At 64.9% G+C, this 17,881-nt stretch overlaps 4 protein-coding genes across 4 annotated transcripts in view; 3 read left to right on the forward strand and 1 right to left on the reverse strand.

Moving 5' to 3' along the window:
* EMIHUDRAFT_198420 (hypothetical protein) overlaps positions 1 to 1,949 on the reverse strand; it is a gene marked incomplete at both ends in the record, with an annotated part of 8,379 nt that extends 6,430 nt beyond the window's left edge. The window contains 4 exons of the mRNA XM_005759492.1: positions 105 to 128; positions 489 to 1,170; positions 1,609 to 1,709; positions 1,878 to 1,949. Of these exons, the coding sequence (XP_005759549.1) occupies positions 105 to 128; positions 489 to 1,170; positions 1,609 to 1,709; positions 1,878 to 1,949 (879 nt within the window). The remainder of the gene's footprint in view (positions 1 to 104; positions 129 to 488; positions 1,171 to 1,608; positions 1,710 to 1,877) is intronic.
* Positions 1,950 to 2,556: 607 nt separating this feature from the next.
* On the forward strand, positions 2,557 to 3,893 carry EMIHUDRAFT_96973 (hypothetical protein; the record flags this gene model as incomplete). The annotated part of the gene is made up of 3 exons (XM_005759493.1): positions 2,557 to 3,219; positions 3,431 to 3,632; positions 3,709 to 3,893. 3 exons carry the CDS (start codon positions 2,557 to 2,559, stop codon positions 3,891 to 3,893), a joined length of 1,050 nt encoding a protein of 349 aa, XP_005759550.1.
* Positions 3,894 to 7,021: 3,128 nt separating this feature from the next.
* EMIHUDRAFT_432995 (hypothetical protein) lies at positions 7,022 to 12,466 on the forward strand. Its single transcript, XM_005759494.1, has 6 exons — positions 7,022 to 7,160; positions 11,174 to 11,532; positions 11,562 to 11,586; positions 11,618 to 11,774; positions 11,811 to 11,815; positions 11,881 to 12,466. The coding sequence occupies exons 2-6, from the start codon at positions 11,174 to 11,176 to the stop codon at positions 12,337 to 12,339; spliced, it is 1,005 nt and encodes a 334-aa protein (XP_005759551.1). The 5' UTR covers positions 7,022 to 7,160; the 3' UTR covers positions 12,340 to 12,466.
* Positions 12,467 to 13,686: 1,220 nt separating this feature from the next.
* On the forward strand, positions 13,687 to 14,502 carry EMIHUDRAFT_350817 (hypothetical protein; the record flags this gene model as incomplete). Its single annotated transcript, XM_005759495.1, has 4 exons — positions 13,687 to 13,789; positions 13,905 to 14,002; positions 14,033 to 14,255; positions 14,334 to 14,502. Coding segments are annotated over exons 1-3 (310 nt in total), but the record flags the coding sequence as incomplete, so codon positions are not given.
* Between the last annotated feature and the right edge of the window lie 3,379 nt (positions 14,503 to 17,881).

Consider the following 17,881-nt stretch of genomic DNA (forward strand, 5'->3'; position numbering starts at 1 on the left):
GGAGAGGGGGGGGAGGAGTACTCGTCTCCTTGCACGCCCTGGCGCACCCCCGCCGCAAAGTGGTGGCAGGCAAGTGAGGCAGCACGGGAGGGCGGCAGCGGCACCGACTTGAGCGCATTCAGCCGGGCCTGCGGGGCCACGGCGGGGACAGAGGGGGCGGGTGAGGGAGTGGGGGAGGCGGCGGAGGGGGGCGGCGGAGGGGGAGGAGCAGGCGGAGGCGGCGGCGGAGGGCGATGGGAGGCAGCGGCGAAGGCGGAGGCGGAGGTAGCGGTGGTTGGGACGGGGGCTGGGGACGGGGGCGGCAGACGGCGGGCACAGCGGGCAGAGCGGACACGTCACGGACGCGTCGTGCACATGCCGGAGCGCAAAGAAGCGTCGTGGGGCCGGCAGTGCGAGCGGCGGCGTGCACGGGGTGGAGGTGCGCCGTGGGCGAGGGAAGAGAGGGAGCGTCTCGGAAGCGTCTCGGAAGCGTCTCGGAAGTGTCTCACCGCGCGCGACTCGTTGAGCGTCTCGACCTGCGTCTGCGCCTCGGCGATGGGCTCCTTGAGGCGGTTCGAGCCGATGATGTCCTCCAGGTACTCGAGCAGCCCGTCCTCGTGCGCGCTCGGCGCCTTCGGCTTCATCATCGCGATCTGCTCGACCTCGCCCTGCAGGATGAGGAACCGGTTGTGGTCGAGGTCGATGCCGCGCCGCTTGAGCAGCGTCACCACTTCCTCGCGCCCCGCGCGCTTGCCGTTGACCCAGTAGGTCGAGCTGTTGTCCTGCTTCGCCTCGCGCGCCACGACGAGCTCGGTGCCCTCGACGGGCTGCACCGTGCCGTCCGGCAGGTCGACGACGTCGCGGAAGTGGACCGAGACCTTGGTGTACTGCAGGTTCGGGTGCCGCGAGGAGGAGTGGATCAGCTCGGAGAGCTTGCCCTGTCGCATCTTGTTGGCGCGGAAGCCAAAGACGAACAGCATCGCGTCGATCACATTCGACTTGCCGCTGCCGTTCGGGCCGACGACCGACGTCATGTTGGCGTCAAAGGGGCCGATGGTGATGGGGCCGGCGTACGACTTGAAGTTGTCGAGCACCATGCGTGTGATCATCACGCGCTGCGGCGCGCGCGGCTCGAGCGCGGCGGAGCCGGGCTCCATCGCGGTGTCAGGCCTCTCACCTGCCATTGGCGACCTTCGAAGGCAAGCACAAAAAGAATTTTGGCGCCGGTCACACGACACGATTCACGCGACAGGCGAGGCGCGGGCGACGGCTTCCCGAGGGATTACCCGAGTGCCGAGAGAGACCTGTCTCTCCGGCAATACAGTAAGTAATCAGTATCTTCCTTCTACCCCGTCAAGCTGACAGGCCCGAGGCCCGTGCGCTCTCGCCTCCTCGGTTGTTAGGAACGAAAGACAAATGTGAGCTACCCAGGGCGGGGGGGGCGGCAGACCGGCAGTCCGGTGAGACCGACACACCGAGAGAGGCGCACTGTGTGGTGGGAAGTGAATAAATAACCATCGCCACTCATTGACTCTACTGACTCTACAGGTCCCCTGAAAGGTAAGAATGAAAAAAAAGAAAACACCGGATTCCCCAAACACGATTTGTGGGCGAGTTGCACGCCGACACCGTTGCAGCCGGTGCGACTCCTGCCCGTGCACGTACGTAACGACGTCATTCATGCAGACCTTCTTATACCTTTCCACGATGCTCGGCCTCGTGCTGTCAGACTGTCAGAGAAAGTGCTGTCAGCGCTGTCAGGCTGTCGGGCACTGTCAGGCGCTGTCCGGGTTTGCTGTCAGGCTGTCAGACCAGGGCTCAGCTCTGCTGCTGGGGGGGTCCGGACCCCCCCCCCAGCAGGAGCGCTCTGCCTGTGGGGGGTGCTGGCATCTCTGTACAGACAGCAGCTGTAAGTAGCATGTGTTCCAGTGGCGAGAATTTATGGTCGACACCAAAATCAGTGGTCTCATCGGCGGGCCCTCCTACTGCCAACCGGGCTGGAAGGCGCGGTGAACACAACCGCCTGGAGGGTACCGTTCAAACACGAGCCGAGGGTGGAGGGGCGGCGGCGGCGAAGAGGCGGGAGAGCTGGTTCCGTGCCTTCTGCTGCTAGGGGGGTGGGGACCCCCCCCCCCCCAGCAGCAGCGCTTTGCTGCTGGGGGGGTCAGACCCCCCCCCCCCCTAGCAGCAGGGATGGCTTTAGATGTGCAGGGGGGGTACCGAGCAATGTGCGGCCGCTCTCGACGCTGCTCGCCGCACAAGGGGCCGAAGGCCGATTCGTCTGCGCCACCGCTGTTCGTCGTCCCGACTGCCACCTTCAATACGGTCAGAAATGTGCCCCTTGGCAAGTTATCCCCTTCCCACATTTGTATTTACGGGATGGGAGCCGCAAATCTAAGCAGGACGCATGAAGAGACGCCGTGATCCCTATTGATGGGGCGGGGGGAACGGCCGGGGGAACGGGCAATATATGGGCCCTTCCAATTGGAGATCACGGCGAGGCAATGGCCAATTGGAGATCACGGAATGGCGGCACCTAGCTCCCAACCGTCGAGGCACTGGGCCGTGATGGCAGCAATGGCAGCCGCGCTCGCGGGTACCGCGCTCGTTTGCACGGGAGTCACGAACGGCGAGGAGCCGTGTGCAAGTGGTGCCGCGTGCGCCCGGATCGTTGCCAACGGCGGCGGCGCAGTGCTCTGCACGGTCTCACTCGTGGACGACATTGAGTGGCGCCGGTTCCTGCCAAACGACGAAGTCCAAGTCTTCAGTACCACGGGCGAGCTCCTGCTGCAATCATCCTCCCGCAGCACTGGTCGCAACCACCGCAGCTCGGCCGAGGACCTGGCTCGGGCGCTCGCCGCTGCACGCGCTGCCGATGGCGTGCTCATCGCGGTGTCTGGCGGATATCCTTTCTTCGTGCCGCAGGCGCCCATCGGCACGCGTCGCACCATCGCGCTCGATGGCGGGAGGAGCGTCGTGCTCGAGACGCTGAGCCAGAAGCCTCGCGTCAGCATGGCTGACGGCGTTCTCGACGCGTCCGAGTGCGCTGTCATCCGGGCGATGGCGGAGCCTAGGCTCGAGGCGGACACAACGCTCCGCCACGGTCAAGGCGTCCGCTCCAATTTCCAGCGCGCCTCGGACCGCACCTCTCAGAGCGCGCTTCTTCCGACACCGGCGAGTGGCGCCCCGGCGGCGGGTGGTGAAGGCGCCGTGGGCGCTTGGCCGTCTCTGCTGCTCGCGGTGCGAGAGCGTGTGGCTGCGCTCGTGGGCATGCACCACCTCGTCGCCGAGCAGATGCAGGTCGTCCGCTATCGGCCGGGCGAGCATTACCACTACCACCTCGACACGGACCAGGCGGCCTAGCTCCTCCTTCACCTCACCAGTCACCACTGCCAGCCTCCCCCCGCGCAGCCATTTCGCATTTACGTTTGCCTCTCCCCATACCGCCCAGGGAGCGCGCCCGGCGGCCGTCCGCTTCGCCACGGCGCTCATCTACCTTTCGGACGGCTTTGAGGGCGGCGAGACAAACTTTCCCGTGACTGCAGCCACGCGCAGCACCGGAATGCTCGGCACGCTGCGCGACCAGCTGCTGCCGCTCACGCGCAACGCCAAGTTCGTGCGCCTTGACTACAACAACTGTCAGACGTCGCTTGGTGCCGCATTAGATTCAAGACATAGCAAAGGCAACGCCGAGTAGTGAGGATTTGTCCTTTCACTTTACTCTTTTAGGGCTGACGCTCACGCCGAGAGTCGGCCGCGTCGTGCTCTTCTACAACACTCTGCCCGACAGCGCGGCGGCGGACTTTTACGCCTGGCACGGCGGGTGCGACGTGACGAGCGGCGAAAAGTGGGTCGCGAATCTGTGGTTCAACCTAGGCCAGTTTTGGCGGCGGACCACCCACGGCGGTGGCTAATGGATCGAGGTAAGTGTGTAAACACAGTCAGACAAACGACTAGGACACTGGCCGCGTAATGGGCTGGTGGGACGGGCGATGACGGCCTCACAGTGAGTATAGCGAGTTAGTGTGAAATTAGAGCCGAAGAGGTGGTCCTGGTACTGGTGGGTGGGCGGGCGGTGGGTGGATCGGTGGTCAAATACAAATTGCCTGGTAGGCCTTCCCTACGCTGCGTAAACATAGTGAACCGGCAAGCTTCTCACTTCTCTTTTTTATACGCATTCCTAGAACCGCAGACAGGCTAAAGCCGCAAACAAAGCGTACGAGGTGGGGCGAGGGCCGCTGTGCACCAAGACGGACTACCACGACAAATTACCCGACGTTCGAAAATGCAACGGCCACATGACACGGGGCAGACCATTATCACAACCGGCGCATGATCCGCCGTTTAGTCAGCCCTCTAACGGGCTCCACCATCAGCGGCCTCACCCTCGGAGGACTCACTCTCAGAGGTAGGGGTTGGGGAGACCCTGGCGTCGATGGCGGTGGGGCCGGCGGATGCGGAGACGATGGCGGATGCGGAGAGGGAGGGGGTGGCAAGGGTGGCGGCGGTGATGACGGCCTTGCCGGACGGGGTGGTGCAGCGTATGCGCGACCCATGTACGGGGCCAGTTCTTCCATAGAAACCCCCCCTAAGCTCAGGTAGTCCGCCGTCAACACGTCTGGCCAGACGCCAATTTCCTGGACTGAGCACATGCTCTCGCTGAGCATGCTGTCTTGGATGTAGGATGAGTTGCAAGCACCGCCTCGCAAGCAGGCCCGACTGGAACGGCGGGCCCCCTCATTCAACTTGAGGAATGCAGCAGGTTCGGGACACAGATCACGAGCCTGCTTGAAAATCACGTCATCGCCAGGGCCAGCCGATACGTACATGGTCCTCGAGCCCTCTTTCAGACTGCGATGAAATTCGGCCGAGAGGCACATGTAAACATCGGGAAACTTGCTCTCAGTCGTCATTTCAGTCGAGATCTCGGTGATCTTGAGGCCCCATGCCTGGGTGGAGGCCAAAGCAAGGCAGAAGAACCAAAAGCCGCACAAGCACAACGTCAGGTAGTAGAAAAACTGCTGAATGCACCGAGTAATGGAATACCCGCTCACGTCGTTGCGCCGCCCAAAGCCGCCGACCTCGGAGTATAAGATCTGGTCACCACATGGCAAGCCAACGTGCATCCCAAAGTCGGCTAGCATCTCGGCGAGGTGCCTAGTGAGCAGCACGCCGTGAGGGCGCTTACATTGGATGCACAAACAGCTATGACATTGTGGAGGTGAACGGGGTCTGAAATGCGAGGGGAGGGGGAGGGGGACAAAGTCGGTAGCCCTGCGGGGTTTGCGCAGCTGCTCGTCTGATGTCGAAGCGGGAGGTGGCGGAGCTTCAAGACGTGAGTCGAATGCTCGGTGCGCCCCACGCTATCGGCCTCGGTTGGGCCAGGACGTCCTTGGTGGACTCGAGAGGGAGCGTCGACGCGCATCGCTAGGGAAGACGGGCTGTTGTGTGTGATTCTCTGTGCGCGGATGTGTTTTTGTGCTGCGACTGGGAAGGTGCGGATGAAGAGCGAAGCGAACACCTCAGACGCTCGGCAGTCCTGCAACAAAGCGAATTTTACAACAAAACTCCCTGGCACGACACGCCACGGGACTGGCGCGGAAAAGAATTTACATGGTGGGCTGAGCACGCTCTTGACGTCGTCGTTGTACCTTGTAGATCGGACCACATGTGTCGCTTCTTATTCTTCTTGGCTCTGTGAAGTGAGGCAGGATGGCGGACCGGTGGAGTGGTCTCATGTGTCGTCGCGTGTCCATGTCTGGTGTAGTTTGCTAGCTCCGAGTAGAGGGGGCGTTCTGCTGCTAGGGGAAACCCGGAGCGCGGTACTAAACCTCGGAGACCCGTGTTTACTTTACGGCCCTTGCCCTGCGAACGCGCACCCCCCAGGGCTAGGGCTCTCTTGCCCGCAACCCGATGCCAATCATCCGGCCCGCTGGGTGCGCTTCTTAGCTCCCCGGCCCTGGATGTGCGGTTGCCGCGTTGAGGAACGCGAGACAGATCGCGTTCCGCGTTTCAGTTTTACGAAAGGTACCACCCTCCCTACCTCAAAAGCGGCGAAGGAGGCACGGTCGCTCTCCGACATGAGGCGCGTTGCACTTGCCAGTGCTGCCCTGGCCTTCTGTCTGCCCGCCCAATGGGTGGCAGGTGCCTCTGCTGCTGTGGCATGCCTCACGGCTGCGGCTGGCCGGCGCCTCGGCGCGTCAGCTCGGCTCGGCGTAGCGATCGTGGCCAGCGCAACTCGCCTGGACTCAACGCTCAGCCAGGAGCTCCCGCACGCGCTGGCGCGAGTCATGGCGCATGTGCAACGCGCAGCAATGCTCGCCTCGCCTCGCGCAAATGCGACCGTCCTCGCAGCCGACAGTCCACCGCCTGAAGCACAGCGACAAATGCGGCACCGGCGACGCATGGCAGGCTGGTCATGACGCAGTTATAGGGTGTTATGTGCCGTCAGAGTGACTCTCTGTGTGTCAGGGATAGTCAGGGCCGTCCATCAGAGCTCCAGTAAGCTCGGAGACACCCCATTAGCGCGGCTTGACCTCTTTGAGTAACTGCCTTCCCGGCGGTTTGGCTGTAGACTAGCTGTAGAGCCTCTACAACAAACTCTACAGCAAAATCGCGCTCTACAGCGCTCTACAACGCACGCAGTTCGTCCCGCGGCGGATGTAGAGCTCTACAGCGCTACAGCGCTCTACAGCTCTACAGCTCTACAGCGCTCTACACTCTACATCCTCTACACCCTCCCTCAGGGGGACTGTCGAGTAGTTCGCAAAATACTCGCAAAAAATCGGCCCCTATATCCTTATCGGCTCGAGCCGTCGCTGGACGCTGCACGCGGAGCGGTGGCGGCCCGCCCCTACCTGGTCCTACTCGAAAATAAAATGAACTCGGGGGCACGGGACGCGGCACAAACGGGGCAACTCGAGTATGCGTCCACCCAGTTAGTTAGGAAGGTGAAGAACAGCCAGGCTCGGACTGGACACCAACGCGGTATGCTGTGATGCCCCGAGACGCCTGGGAGCCCGAAACCGGCATCACTCGTACTCGGTCTGATTCGACGGTGTCCCTCTTCGGATGGTCTATGGACGCGCATAATTGTTCAGGGCTCAGGCAGCCTGCGCGCCCGTGCACGCGCGCACTTCATATGCCAGAAGTACCGATTGAGCTCTCATCCGACGACGACGGCGGCGGCGGCGGCGGCGGCGATGACAGCCGAAGCGCCCTCGCGCGGCTCCGTGCCCTCGCGCGGCAGCTGACAAACGACCTGGACGACGACCAGTTGCAGGCGCTGCTTGCTGCACACCGTCACGACTGCGAGGCTGCGGAGCGATACCTGCGATCTTTGTCGCAGCTGGAGCCCGTAACGGCGCCAGGACGGGAGAAGCGGCAGCGGGTCGCTTCGCCGCAGCCGGGGCCCTCTGGCGCTCACCCTCGCCTCACCGGGTGGCACGTGGAGCTGAGAGGGCAATGGACGGCGTACTCGATGCGGGCGCAGCTCGCCCTCGAGTTTGCGTGGCACCGCGGCGACCCGGCCGTCCAGATAAACGAGGGTGGCCACTCCTACACCGTGAGCTTCTCCGGCGATCGCGCGGCCGGCGAGCCCGCCGCCACGCAGCGGGGTAAGGAGCGGCATCGGCGCGTGGTTCGGCTCTCCTGCGGCGGCGACGAGCCTCCGCTCCTCGCCGCCGCCCGCCGGGCCGCTTCCCTGACCGACGCGGCAGAGGTGCTCGAGTTTGCGGCGTCGCTGGTCGAGGCGAGGGGCCGTTGTTTTCGTGGGGAGGGGGGGGCGGCCCTTTGGAAGTCTGGGTGCCCACCGCTCGCCGACCGCGACTAGGCGATGGGACTCCTCGAGGCGGTGCAGCGGCGGCTCGAGGCGGAGCGAGGGCCGTGGCTCGCCGCCGCCACGGCGGAGCGGCGCCTCGAGCGTCCCGACGGAGCGCCGTCCGCCGTCGCCGTCGCGGGCTTCGGCGCGCGGCAAAAGGGCGACTTCGTGGTGTTTTGGGGGAAGGCGCCGCTGCAGGCGCTGCTCACTTCGTCCGGAGGGAAGGTGCAGCACGCTGTTGGCCCGTCGGCGGCCAAGCCGGACGCCTCCAAGGTGTCATCACACACTCTCCCCATATCTCCCCCACATCTGCCCATATCTCCGGACGCCTCCAAGGTGAACCGCAACACCGCCATCCTCGTGGTTGGCGAGGGCGCCGACGCCGACCGCGCTAGGGAGGACCTGCGGAAGCTCAACAGGGCGCCGAGGCCGGGCGCAGTGCCGGCCGCCTGCTGGGACGAGGCCGAGCGGTGGTGGGGCACCCCCCAGCCTTGGGGAGTCCGTGTGTCCTCTCACCACTGAAGGACGAGGAGTAGGCCGAGCTGGTGGAGCACCTCTCCGTCGGAGGGCGCGGCGAGGGCAGTTTCGCCGCGCTCGCGCGGCAGCTCGCCGCCTCGCGGGCCGCGGCGGCGCACCGCCACTTTCTGCTCCGCCTCGCGATGGACGCTCCGGCGTGGCGCGGCCTCGAGGAGCGGGCGCCGCTGCGCGGACTGGCGGTCTGCCTCACGGGGTGCATGCGGCTCGGCGGGCCGTGGCATGAGACGCAGAGCTGGCTGGTGGGCTTGGTGCGGTCGTGCGGCGGGGAGGTGGTGGGGAGGGTGGGGACGGCACATCTGCTTGTCGTCGGCCGAGGTGCCACTGACCCCCTCCTCCCCCCTCCCTCTCCCTCTCCCTCTCCCTCTCCCTCTCCCTCTCCCTCTCCCTCTCCCTCTCCCTCTCCCTCTCCCTCTCCCTCTCCCTCTCCCTCTCCCTCTCCCTCTCCCTCTCCCTCTCTCACGCCGCCAAAAGCACATCCGCCGTGCCGCCTCTGCACTTTCTCGGAAGTCTCCTAGGCGAGAAGGGGAAGGGCGGCCAGCGGAACGGCGAGGGCGAGAGGCCGGAGAGCGGCGACAAGTGCCGCGCGGCGCAGCTGGCCAACAGCAGCGAGCCTCGCGTCAAGGTCTTGTACGAGGAGGAGCTGCTTCCCTTCCTCCTCTCCCCGCCCGCCGCCGCCCTCGTCCGCGCACGCGACGGGCGCGCCAGGCGTCGCTGCCGCCGCTCCCTCGTCGCCACCATCGCTACCCCCGCCGACCCCACCTCGCTTCCCTCCCCCGCCCCCCCCCCCTCCATCCCACCCCACCCCACCCCACCAACGCCGCCAGTAGCGCCGCCATCGCCGCCCCGCAGGCCGCGCGTCGGCGGCGCCGCGCCGCCAAAGAGCAAGACCGCCCCTCCGGTCCACAAGCCGGACCTGCGAGCGATCCGGTTCACGTCGGTCTCGCAGTGCGCGCACGGGAGGGGAGAGCCCGGCGCTAAGGGCGCGTTGCTCGCCGACGCGCTCGCGGCGCCGCCCGGGCTGACGCTGGCGGCCGCCGTCGTCGCCGCGCAGAGCGTGCAGGAGATGCCCTTCCGTGCGGGCGGCGCGGCGCGGCGGTGTGCAGGACATGTCCGAGGCATGTCCGAGGCATGTCCCGGATAGGACTACTTTGTGTGGGCGATGCTGCAGACGGCGAGCGTTGCCGACGCCGCGCCGGCGCTCATCCAGGCCAAGGCGGTGACATGTCCAGGACACGTCGACGACATGTCCGAGACATGTCCCATAGGCGCACATGCAGGCGGAGGTGGTGCTGCTGCAGTGGGGACCAGACGCGAGGCACCGGGGGCAGGCCGCCGTCGAGGGTCGTGGCTGTAGCCGTACCTGTGAACAGCGTCTCTTCACACCTCGAGCTGTGAACAGGCCGCCGTCGAGGCGGAGCCGCCAGGGAAGGGGTCGGCCGAGGAGTCGGCGGCGGCCGAGGCCGTTGCATCGCGCGCGGCCACAGCGCAAGCCTCTTGCACCGCCGTGCAGCCTCCGGACTGCGCGGCGCCATGCGACGAGGACAGGCCTCCGCCTCACACACACACACACACACACACACACACACCTCGCGCTCTCTCTCCGCCTGGTAGTCATCAAGCATCTCATCACACACACACCCTCGCTCTCCCCCCTCCCCCCCCTCACCCCCCCCCCCCCACACCACCACCACCCCCACCTCCAGTAAGGCCGCCATCTCTGCTCGCAGGCCGCGTGTCGGCGGCGCCGAAGAGGACAGACCCCCGCCGCTGCTGCAGGACCACCCCCCTCCTGCCGTCTGCGAGACGGACTGGCTCGGCGGCAGGAGTCGCCTGCCGGCGGACGGTGAGCACACACTACACACTACACACACACACTCACACACACACACACACACACACACACACACACACACACACACACAGAGAGAGAGAGAGAGAGAGAGAGAGAGAGAGAGAGAGAGAGAGAGAGAGAGAGAGAGAGAGAGAGAGAGAGAGAGAGAGAGGGGTGGGGGCGAGAGCGAGAGCGAGAGGGGGGGGGGGCGAGAGCGAGAGCGAGAGAGCGAGCGAGCGAGTGCGTGTTTTACTGTTCTATCGCTGAGATCAGCCGAGATCAGCCGAGATCAGCCGAGATCAGCCGAGATCAGCCTAGATCAGCCGAGATCAGCCGAGATCAGCCGAGAGTAGGCGTGCCGGGCTCGGTGTGTCTTCCCGAGGGGCAGAGCCCGCGCCTCGACGAGCTGGACGCGTGCAGGACATGTCATGTCCGAGACACGTCCGAGACATGTCCCCATAGGCAGAACCCGCGCCTCGACGAGCTGGTCGCCGCGCGCCGCAAGCCGCGCATCCGCGTCGCGCGCCGGCTGACAGCCGACACGACGGCTGCCAAGGGGCACGGCCAGGTGCACTCCAAGTTTTGGATGCTCACCTTCGTCGCGACGGACGGGAGCGGCCGCGAGGTCGTGCGGCTCGTGCTGTCCATATCTCCCCATATCTCCCCATATCTCCCCGCGAGGTCGTACGGCTCGTGCTGTCCAGCGGCAACGCGACGGCGGGCTCCTACGGGGCCGGACAGGAGGGGAGCGGCGAGCGGCGTCGGCAGCTGTGCGGGCTCTTCTGGGCCGACTTCGACTGCTGCGCGCAGCGGCAGCCGCCGTCGCCGTTTCGGTCGCCAAGGGAAGAGGCTCCACGCCGACATGTGCAGGACATGTCCGAGACCTGTCCGAGACGTGTCCCAGGTCGGCGCTGCTCCACCACGTCGACATGCTCTACGCGTCGAAGCCGCACCATGGCGCAGGCTCTGCAGCCAACCGGTTGGCGGGGGAGGCCGTGTGGGAGAAGATGCGCGCGGCATGGGAGCGCGCCGACACGTCTCCCGCCGACGCCGCCGGCACCACGCTCATCTCCCACGTCCCGGGCACCTTTCCGCTGGGCGGCGGCGGCGGCGGCGGCGGCGACGACGGCGGCGGCGGCGGTGGCGGCGGCGGCGGCGGCGGCGGCGGCGGTGGCGGCGGCGGCGGCGGCGGCGGCAGCGGCGGTGCGACATGCGAGGCGCCGGTTCCGATGGGCATAGCGGCGCTGCGCGCGTGCTTCCGACGGGCGTTGCGCACGGACGACGAGCGCCTCGACGTCGCCGTGATCGCGCACTGCGCTAGCGGTTGGGCGGCGGGCCAGGACGGTGCGGAGCGTTTCGGCAAGTGGTGCGCGGCTGCGGCAACCAATCTGGCAGGAGCGTCGGGAAAAGGAGACGCGGGGTGGGGCGACGGGTATTTCCTTTGTATGTAGGCGCCCAATGGCGGGAGAGTCGCCTTTCACTGGCCTCGCCGCGCCGACGCGGCGATCCTCGGCAAGGCGCGCGCCGGGGAGGCGCGGCCAGGCACGCACGACTGCGCGCCGCCGGAGTGGCTCAAGGCGCTACCGCTCTATGAGGGGCACCCGCTCTGTCTCTTCTTTTGAGTCACACCTGCTCCTTGCATAGGCGCCGTCGCTCTACGAGCTGGGCCTTCACAGCTCACTGCGTTTTGACTCACGGCTGCTCCTTGTGGCAGGCGCTGCCGCTCTACGAGCTCCAGCTCCGCCACGACGTCATTGCCGCCGGAGAGAAGAGCGGCTACCAGTGCACGCCACACCTGATGCTCTACGTGCTACACGAGCCGCTGCGCCGGGAGGAGGGGGCTACCCGCGACCTCCCGGCGGTTCGGCGTGTCCTGCTCACGTCGGCGAACCTCTCCGCCGCGCCGTGGGGCTACCAGCGTGCCAGCCAGCACGGCGACGAGCTCGAGATCCGGTCCTTTGAGCTCGGCGTCTGCGTGCAGCCCGACCGGCCAAGCGAGCTCGTCGAGCCGCTCGGAAGCGGAGAGCAGGCCGAGCGGGCGCGCCCGCCCTCGGCGTGGGCGCAGGCCATCCCTTTCCACATCGAGCGCCGCGTGCCGTGCGCCGACCCGTTTGTGAGCCGCTCGCTGACGTACACCGAGGGCAAGGCGGAGATGGGGCACCTAAACTACTGACTGCGGACGTGCATGTAAACTCTCGAAGACTCTGCTCACTTGGCTCTTGGGTATTGTGCCTGGTTCTCTCACTCTCTCCGCACAACGCACATTACAGTATTTTCTCGAATCTCACGCCAGAGCAATCAGGACGCGAATGGAGGCCAGTCAGCAGCTCGGGGTCGGGCAACTTCCCAACTGCACATATGCAGAACAGACATCAAGCCTGGGCTAAACCAGGCGTGATTGATGGAACCACGTCGGTGAAAAACGAAAAATTGCCGCTCCGCGAGACCTCGATAGAGTAGTGCTTTAGGCGCTCTTTTTGATTGAAAATAGTACCCCACGTTCCCCCGTCCACACTGTACCCCGACGCCTTTGCTACCAGGCAAGCCATGGCACTTCCCTCGTCCGCTCGCGCTTGCCGCGCCGCATTGCGCCCGACTATGCCGCCGCGAGCTGCACACCTAGACCCCCGCGACGCCTATTGCTCACGGAACCCGCCGCCCCCTCACCACCCCCACCACGCGATGCGCATCGCCACACGAGCGGCTGTACCCCCTCGGCCTCGCATCGCCTGTCCACTCCCGCTCGCAGGTACAGCCGCTGCCATGGAGGAGGCCGCGAGACGCGTCCGCTGCTGCCCATTCCCCACCCTTGTCCCGTCCGACCGCCCTCCCTTCTTACGGCAAGAGAGAGCGATTCGCTCTCGCTGCTCGCCAATCGCCGCCCGGCTCCAGTCCGAGCGCCGAGGACGCGAGAGAGCGTGCCGGCGGCCTCGTCTCGACACTCACGCCGCGACGTGCGGTCCGTAGGCGCGTCGGCGTTCTCCTGCTCGACACTCTCGTCCAAATCAGTCATCAGAGCTCGCGTTAGTCCTCTGCACAGAGAGATGCGAAACCTGATGCCATTCTCCGATTTTCTTTTCCCTTACCCGAGGCTCTAGCGAGGCTTGGGTACTGGTGGGACGGGGGCGGGGGTGGCGGTAGGGGTGGGGGTGGGGGTGGAGGGTGGAGGGTGGAGGGTGGGGGGTTGGAGATGTGTGAGATTTGCCCGAGATTGCCCGAGATTTTCTCATACCCCCATATACCCCCACATACCCCATATACCCCCATATACCCCCAGACATCTCAAGACCAGTTTTTCACCCTCTTTCACATGGTCGCGATCCCGTAGGCGCTTGCCTGTCCTGCTACGAGCCGAGATTGACCTGAGATTGACCCCGCCGAGCAAAGTTCCCGCCTGCTCGCATCTCTGCTGCGTCTTAGAGAGCGTGCCACTCTGTGTCCGCAGCCGCGAGGGCCACTCGAGCGCTGGCCTGCACCTCCATCGGGGACACCACCTTACAACCGCGTCTTGACTCTCTGCAGGAATTCATTCGATCAACATGCTCAAACTCGAGCTCGTGCCGGCCGCCGGTGACAAGCTCGTGCTCAAGCTCTCTCCTCCGCCGCCGCTTGCTGACAAGCAGGTGTGCGTTAATTTGCAGTGGCTGAGGGAGGGGGTATGCACACGCGCACCGCTGCAACGCACGCAACGCTGCGCCTTCCCTGCAAGACGACCCTCTCGCGTTCTGTGGCTGACAGGCGTCTCTGGCGGACAACACGACCGTCATCGACTCTGGCGGAGGCAACGCCGTCGGCATCCCCTCCGAGCCCGTCTCGCTCAAGGATGGCATCGGCGTTTCGCTCGACGCCGTGCCCGAGGCGTCCCGCCTTAACACCGTCGACGATCCGGCCGGCGCCAAGGCCGTCGTCATCCCGTCCGAGAGCGAACCCAGCCCGCTCAAGGACGGCATTGACGCGGGCGGCGGCAAAGTCGCGGGCGAGTTGTCGCCGATGAAGTCCTTCGCGAAGGTCGGAATCGTGCCGGCTGACGACGGCCGCATCACGATCGTCATCTCCGAGTCGGTGTCGCCTTCGCTCCACGGAGCCAAGGTGCGCGTGCGCTCGCCAGGATCGTTATCATCCCTCCTCCGTCTCCGAAAGCCTGCGCGTACTTTCCCTCGCCCACAGGCGTGCGGCGTCAAGAACGTCAAGGACATCCCCGTGGCAAAGTGCGGCACGGAGGACGTCCTCAAGAAGGACCCGGCCGCGGAGAAGGCGCCTGACGCGGGCCCTGTCGACTCGGACAAGGCCATGTTCGCCGCCCACGCGCCGAGCCCGACCGCCGTTTTCTGGTCCAAGTTTGAGCGCCCGACCGTCAAGGGCGCCCTCAAGAAGGCTGCGGCCAAGTCTGGCACGGAGGCCTCCCTTGACGAGACCGGCGTCATCAAGAACGACCCGGCGCTCAAGCCGGTCATCAAGATCGACACGGCTCTAAAGCAGGCGGCGGTTTGCGGCGAGACGCTGCCGTCGATCAAGGAGTTTCCGGAGGAGGAGCCCGCCCCAGCGGCGAGCGCCTCCCAGCACCATTCCGTGCACACACTGTGGTCGACCCCATGACTCTGTCGTACGTCGCGCGCAGGGCATCGACGAGTGGGCTCTCAAGCCGGCGGCGGACGGCGGCGAGATGCAGCCGTCGATCAAGGAGTTTCCGGAGCCCGCCCTGGCGGCGATCGCCTTGCTTCTGCGCCGTGCGCCTGCCGACCACTCCTTGACCCCACCCCGCTTTCATTGCGTAGGGCGACGACGGCTGGACCGTCTCGGCCAAGAAGTTTCCAAAGGAGAAGCCCGCCCCGGCGGCGAGCGCCGCATTCTGTGCCGTGCGTCTGCGGACCCACCGACGGACCCCGTCCCGCGTTCGATGCGTAGGAGCCCGACTGGGCCGTCTCGACCTCGCGCAACAAGGCGGAGCGCAAGGGCGAGGTCAAGTCCACGAAGGTCTTCAACAAGTACGGTCTGCTCGACGACGCCGAGACGAACGCGGAGATCGACGAGGAGGACGAGAAGGGCAAGGAGAAGGGTAAGGAGGCGTCCACCGGCTGCGAGCCGTCCGACTCGGCTCCCTCGGGCGACACAAACTACTTCTCTTGGCCCTGCTTCGCCTGCCCGTCTGGCTTCTTCGTGCTCGTCTCGGCAATCTCGGCTCTCTTCTTCAAGGCGTTCCGCCGGTTCGCATCGATGGGCAAGCCCGCCATCAAGATTAAGAAGAACAAGAAGGGCAAGCAGTCATCGCAGGGCGCCAGCTCTGCAGGACCTTGCCGGACCACGATCTTTGGTCTCGTGGCGGTGCTCGGAATGTGCGGCATTGCCGGCTTGGCTCACTCCTCTGGCGGGGCTGTGCTCGCACGCTGCTCGTCCATGCTGCCCAATACGATCGCGCTGCCGCTCCCGGCACCGCCCCCCTTTTCCCCTCTCGTCTGCACTACATCTAGCTAAGCCTCTGTAGTCCACAGCCGCTGCTTGTCCGCCATCACAGGACGGCGGCGACGGTACGCTCCCGTCAGAAGTGTCGCGGGCCAGCGCGGGGCGCGACATCCTGTTCGCACCGAAAGGAATGAAGTCTTTTGTGATCGCTTTCAAGTCGGCCGAGTGCGCCGACATCGCTCGCAATTTGGTGAAGAACAAGCTCCTCCAGGCGAGCCGATCGGGAGGGATCCCCACAGCCGCGCTCTTTACGGAGAGCGATGCGACCCCGGACGCAGGTGCTCGGCGTGCGACCCAACAACGTCGAAGTCTCTTGCGGCTCGGGCGCTCGCCGCCTGAGCGAGACATCTGAGTCCGACACGTACGAATACCAAGTCGTCGTCAACGGCGACGAGATGGAGTTGGAGGAGATCAAGGATGCGGCCAAGGTGTACTTCGCTCTGAGTTCCAAAGCCGAATTCGACCTCGGGATGGCCCTCACAGCAGTGACAGTCGATGGCGAGTCAGTCAGCGTCGATGTGAACGTGTGCAGGGCATGGCAACCCGAGCAGTGTGGGATCAGCCCGTCTAACATTCGCGCGTTTTGCGACGCATCTTACAACCCAACAGTCGGAGTTGACTCGGTCTCCGGAGGCGTCAAAGTGACCGCCACCTTCCCCGTCGCGCCCGGCCTGGCAACCAAAAACAGCGCTGTCAACTTCTTGGCTGGGAAGGGATATGACCCGGACAACTTTGGCAAGGCCCGCCTTCGGCCTTTTTCTCCCTCCTCACTGCCAGAGACTTCGCCTCACATTGCGTGCACCCCCGCAGGACATCCTGAAGTACACGTACAACGCCAACAAGCTGTGGAGCGTCGGCAAAAGGGACTACGCGCTGCCCGACACGGTGTCGGTGTACCATCCGCTCACAACCTGCTCCCTGGAGACCCAGAGCTCGACTTCGAGCATTGCGAGCTCGGCCGACAAGGCAGCGAGCGAGAGCCAGTCACGAGGCGGGGGCTACGAGAAGGAAGTAGAGCAGACCACGAAAGCAGAGAAGGGAGGCGTTGGAATGTCAAGGAAGCAAACCAAGACGACGCAGATCGGCTTTGGAAGGTCCAGAGAGACGAAGAGCTACGAAAAGGCTGCCAGCCAGGGACTAGACGAGGAGTACACTTTCCGGGCCCGTGCAGTAGCCATGCACGCCACGATCGATACCAGTCATTTGACAAGCTGCGACATGTCCGAGTATTTCGTGACCGCTGTGCTCGACTTGGCGATGAAGATCGCTTCTGACGACCAAATGGACTACACCTCTGATCTCGACGCGTTCTTCTACGACTTCGGGACACATTTGCCAACGAAGTTCGAGCTCGGCTGCGAGGCGGCGCGGGCATACCGGTTCAGTTCCTCGATGGACCAGTCCAAAAAGAGTGACAGCTTGAACAAAGCCTCCAACAGTGGGTTTGACGTCTTTGGCTTCAACTACAAGCAGGAAAAGAGCAGCTTCACCAGCACGAGCAACGAAATGGTCGTGTCGGCCGGGGAAGCGTTCGGGTCCACCCAAATCACGTGCGGGTCGCCCAAGGGAGTGGGTTCAGACACGGCTTCGCTGGACGACTTCTGCGACAGTGTCGCAATGAACAACGCACAGAGCCACATCCCGCACCTGCTGACTGTCGATGAAGTGGTGCCGGTTTGGTCCATCATGGCAAAAGTCGACCCATGGATCGGCACGGGGACGCAGGACGCTCCGGAGATCAGCAAGGCGGACATTGAGGAGGCGGCAAGACTGGCCGAGGCCCGCTTTACCACGCTTATCACCCCGGATGGCGATGAGGCGGAGTGTTTCACGGCCGGCGACCTGGATCCTCCGAACGAGCCAGGTGCTTCTCTTGCCGTTCCTCCCCTCCGCCCTCCCGCACGCTCTCACCCCGAGTCGGTTCTCCTTAGGCGTCTGCGCCTTCAATGGCACCGGCTGGGATTGCTCCCAGTGCTCGTGCTACAATCTAAATGCCGGTATCCCGAATGCTCCACCTCGCTCGTCATGCCCTCGCTCGTCTTGTAAGCCAGAGCAGTTGACAACGAAAAGGCCTGGGAAGGCGGGGGGTGCGAACGCCGGACCGCTCTCCTACATCATCGATGATGTGAGGATCTTTGGCGACCCTGGGTGCGCCAGCACTGCCGGGTGGCAGAGCGTGGAGGGCGCAGGCGCGCTGAATGGCGACCTCAATCAGGATGCGAAGAAATGGGATGCGAAGGACAAGATGTACCTCT

Source organism: Emiliania huxleyi (genome assembly GCF_000372725.1).
Source record: "Emiliania huxleyi CCMP1516 unplaced genomic scaffold EMIHUscaffold_8, whole genome shotgun sequence".
NCBI classification, from domain to species: Eukaryota; Haptophyta; order Isochrysidales; family Noelaerhabdaceae; genus Emiliania; species Emiliania huxleyi.

Coding starts and splice junctions, on each gene's coding strand:
- EMIHUDRAFT_432995 (XM_005759494.1), top strand. CDS start 11,174: ATGCGCGCGGCATGGGAGCGCGCCGACACGTCTCCCGCCGACGCCGCC. Junction 11,533..11,561: donor GCGGAGCGTTTCGGCAAGTG/GTGCGCGGCTGC, acceptor CCAATCTGGCAG/GAGCGTCGGGAAAAGGAGAC. Junction 11,587..11,617: donor TCGGGAAAAGGAGACGCGGG/GTGGGGCGACGG, acceptor CTTTGTATGTAG/GCGCCCAATGGCGGGAGAGT.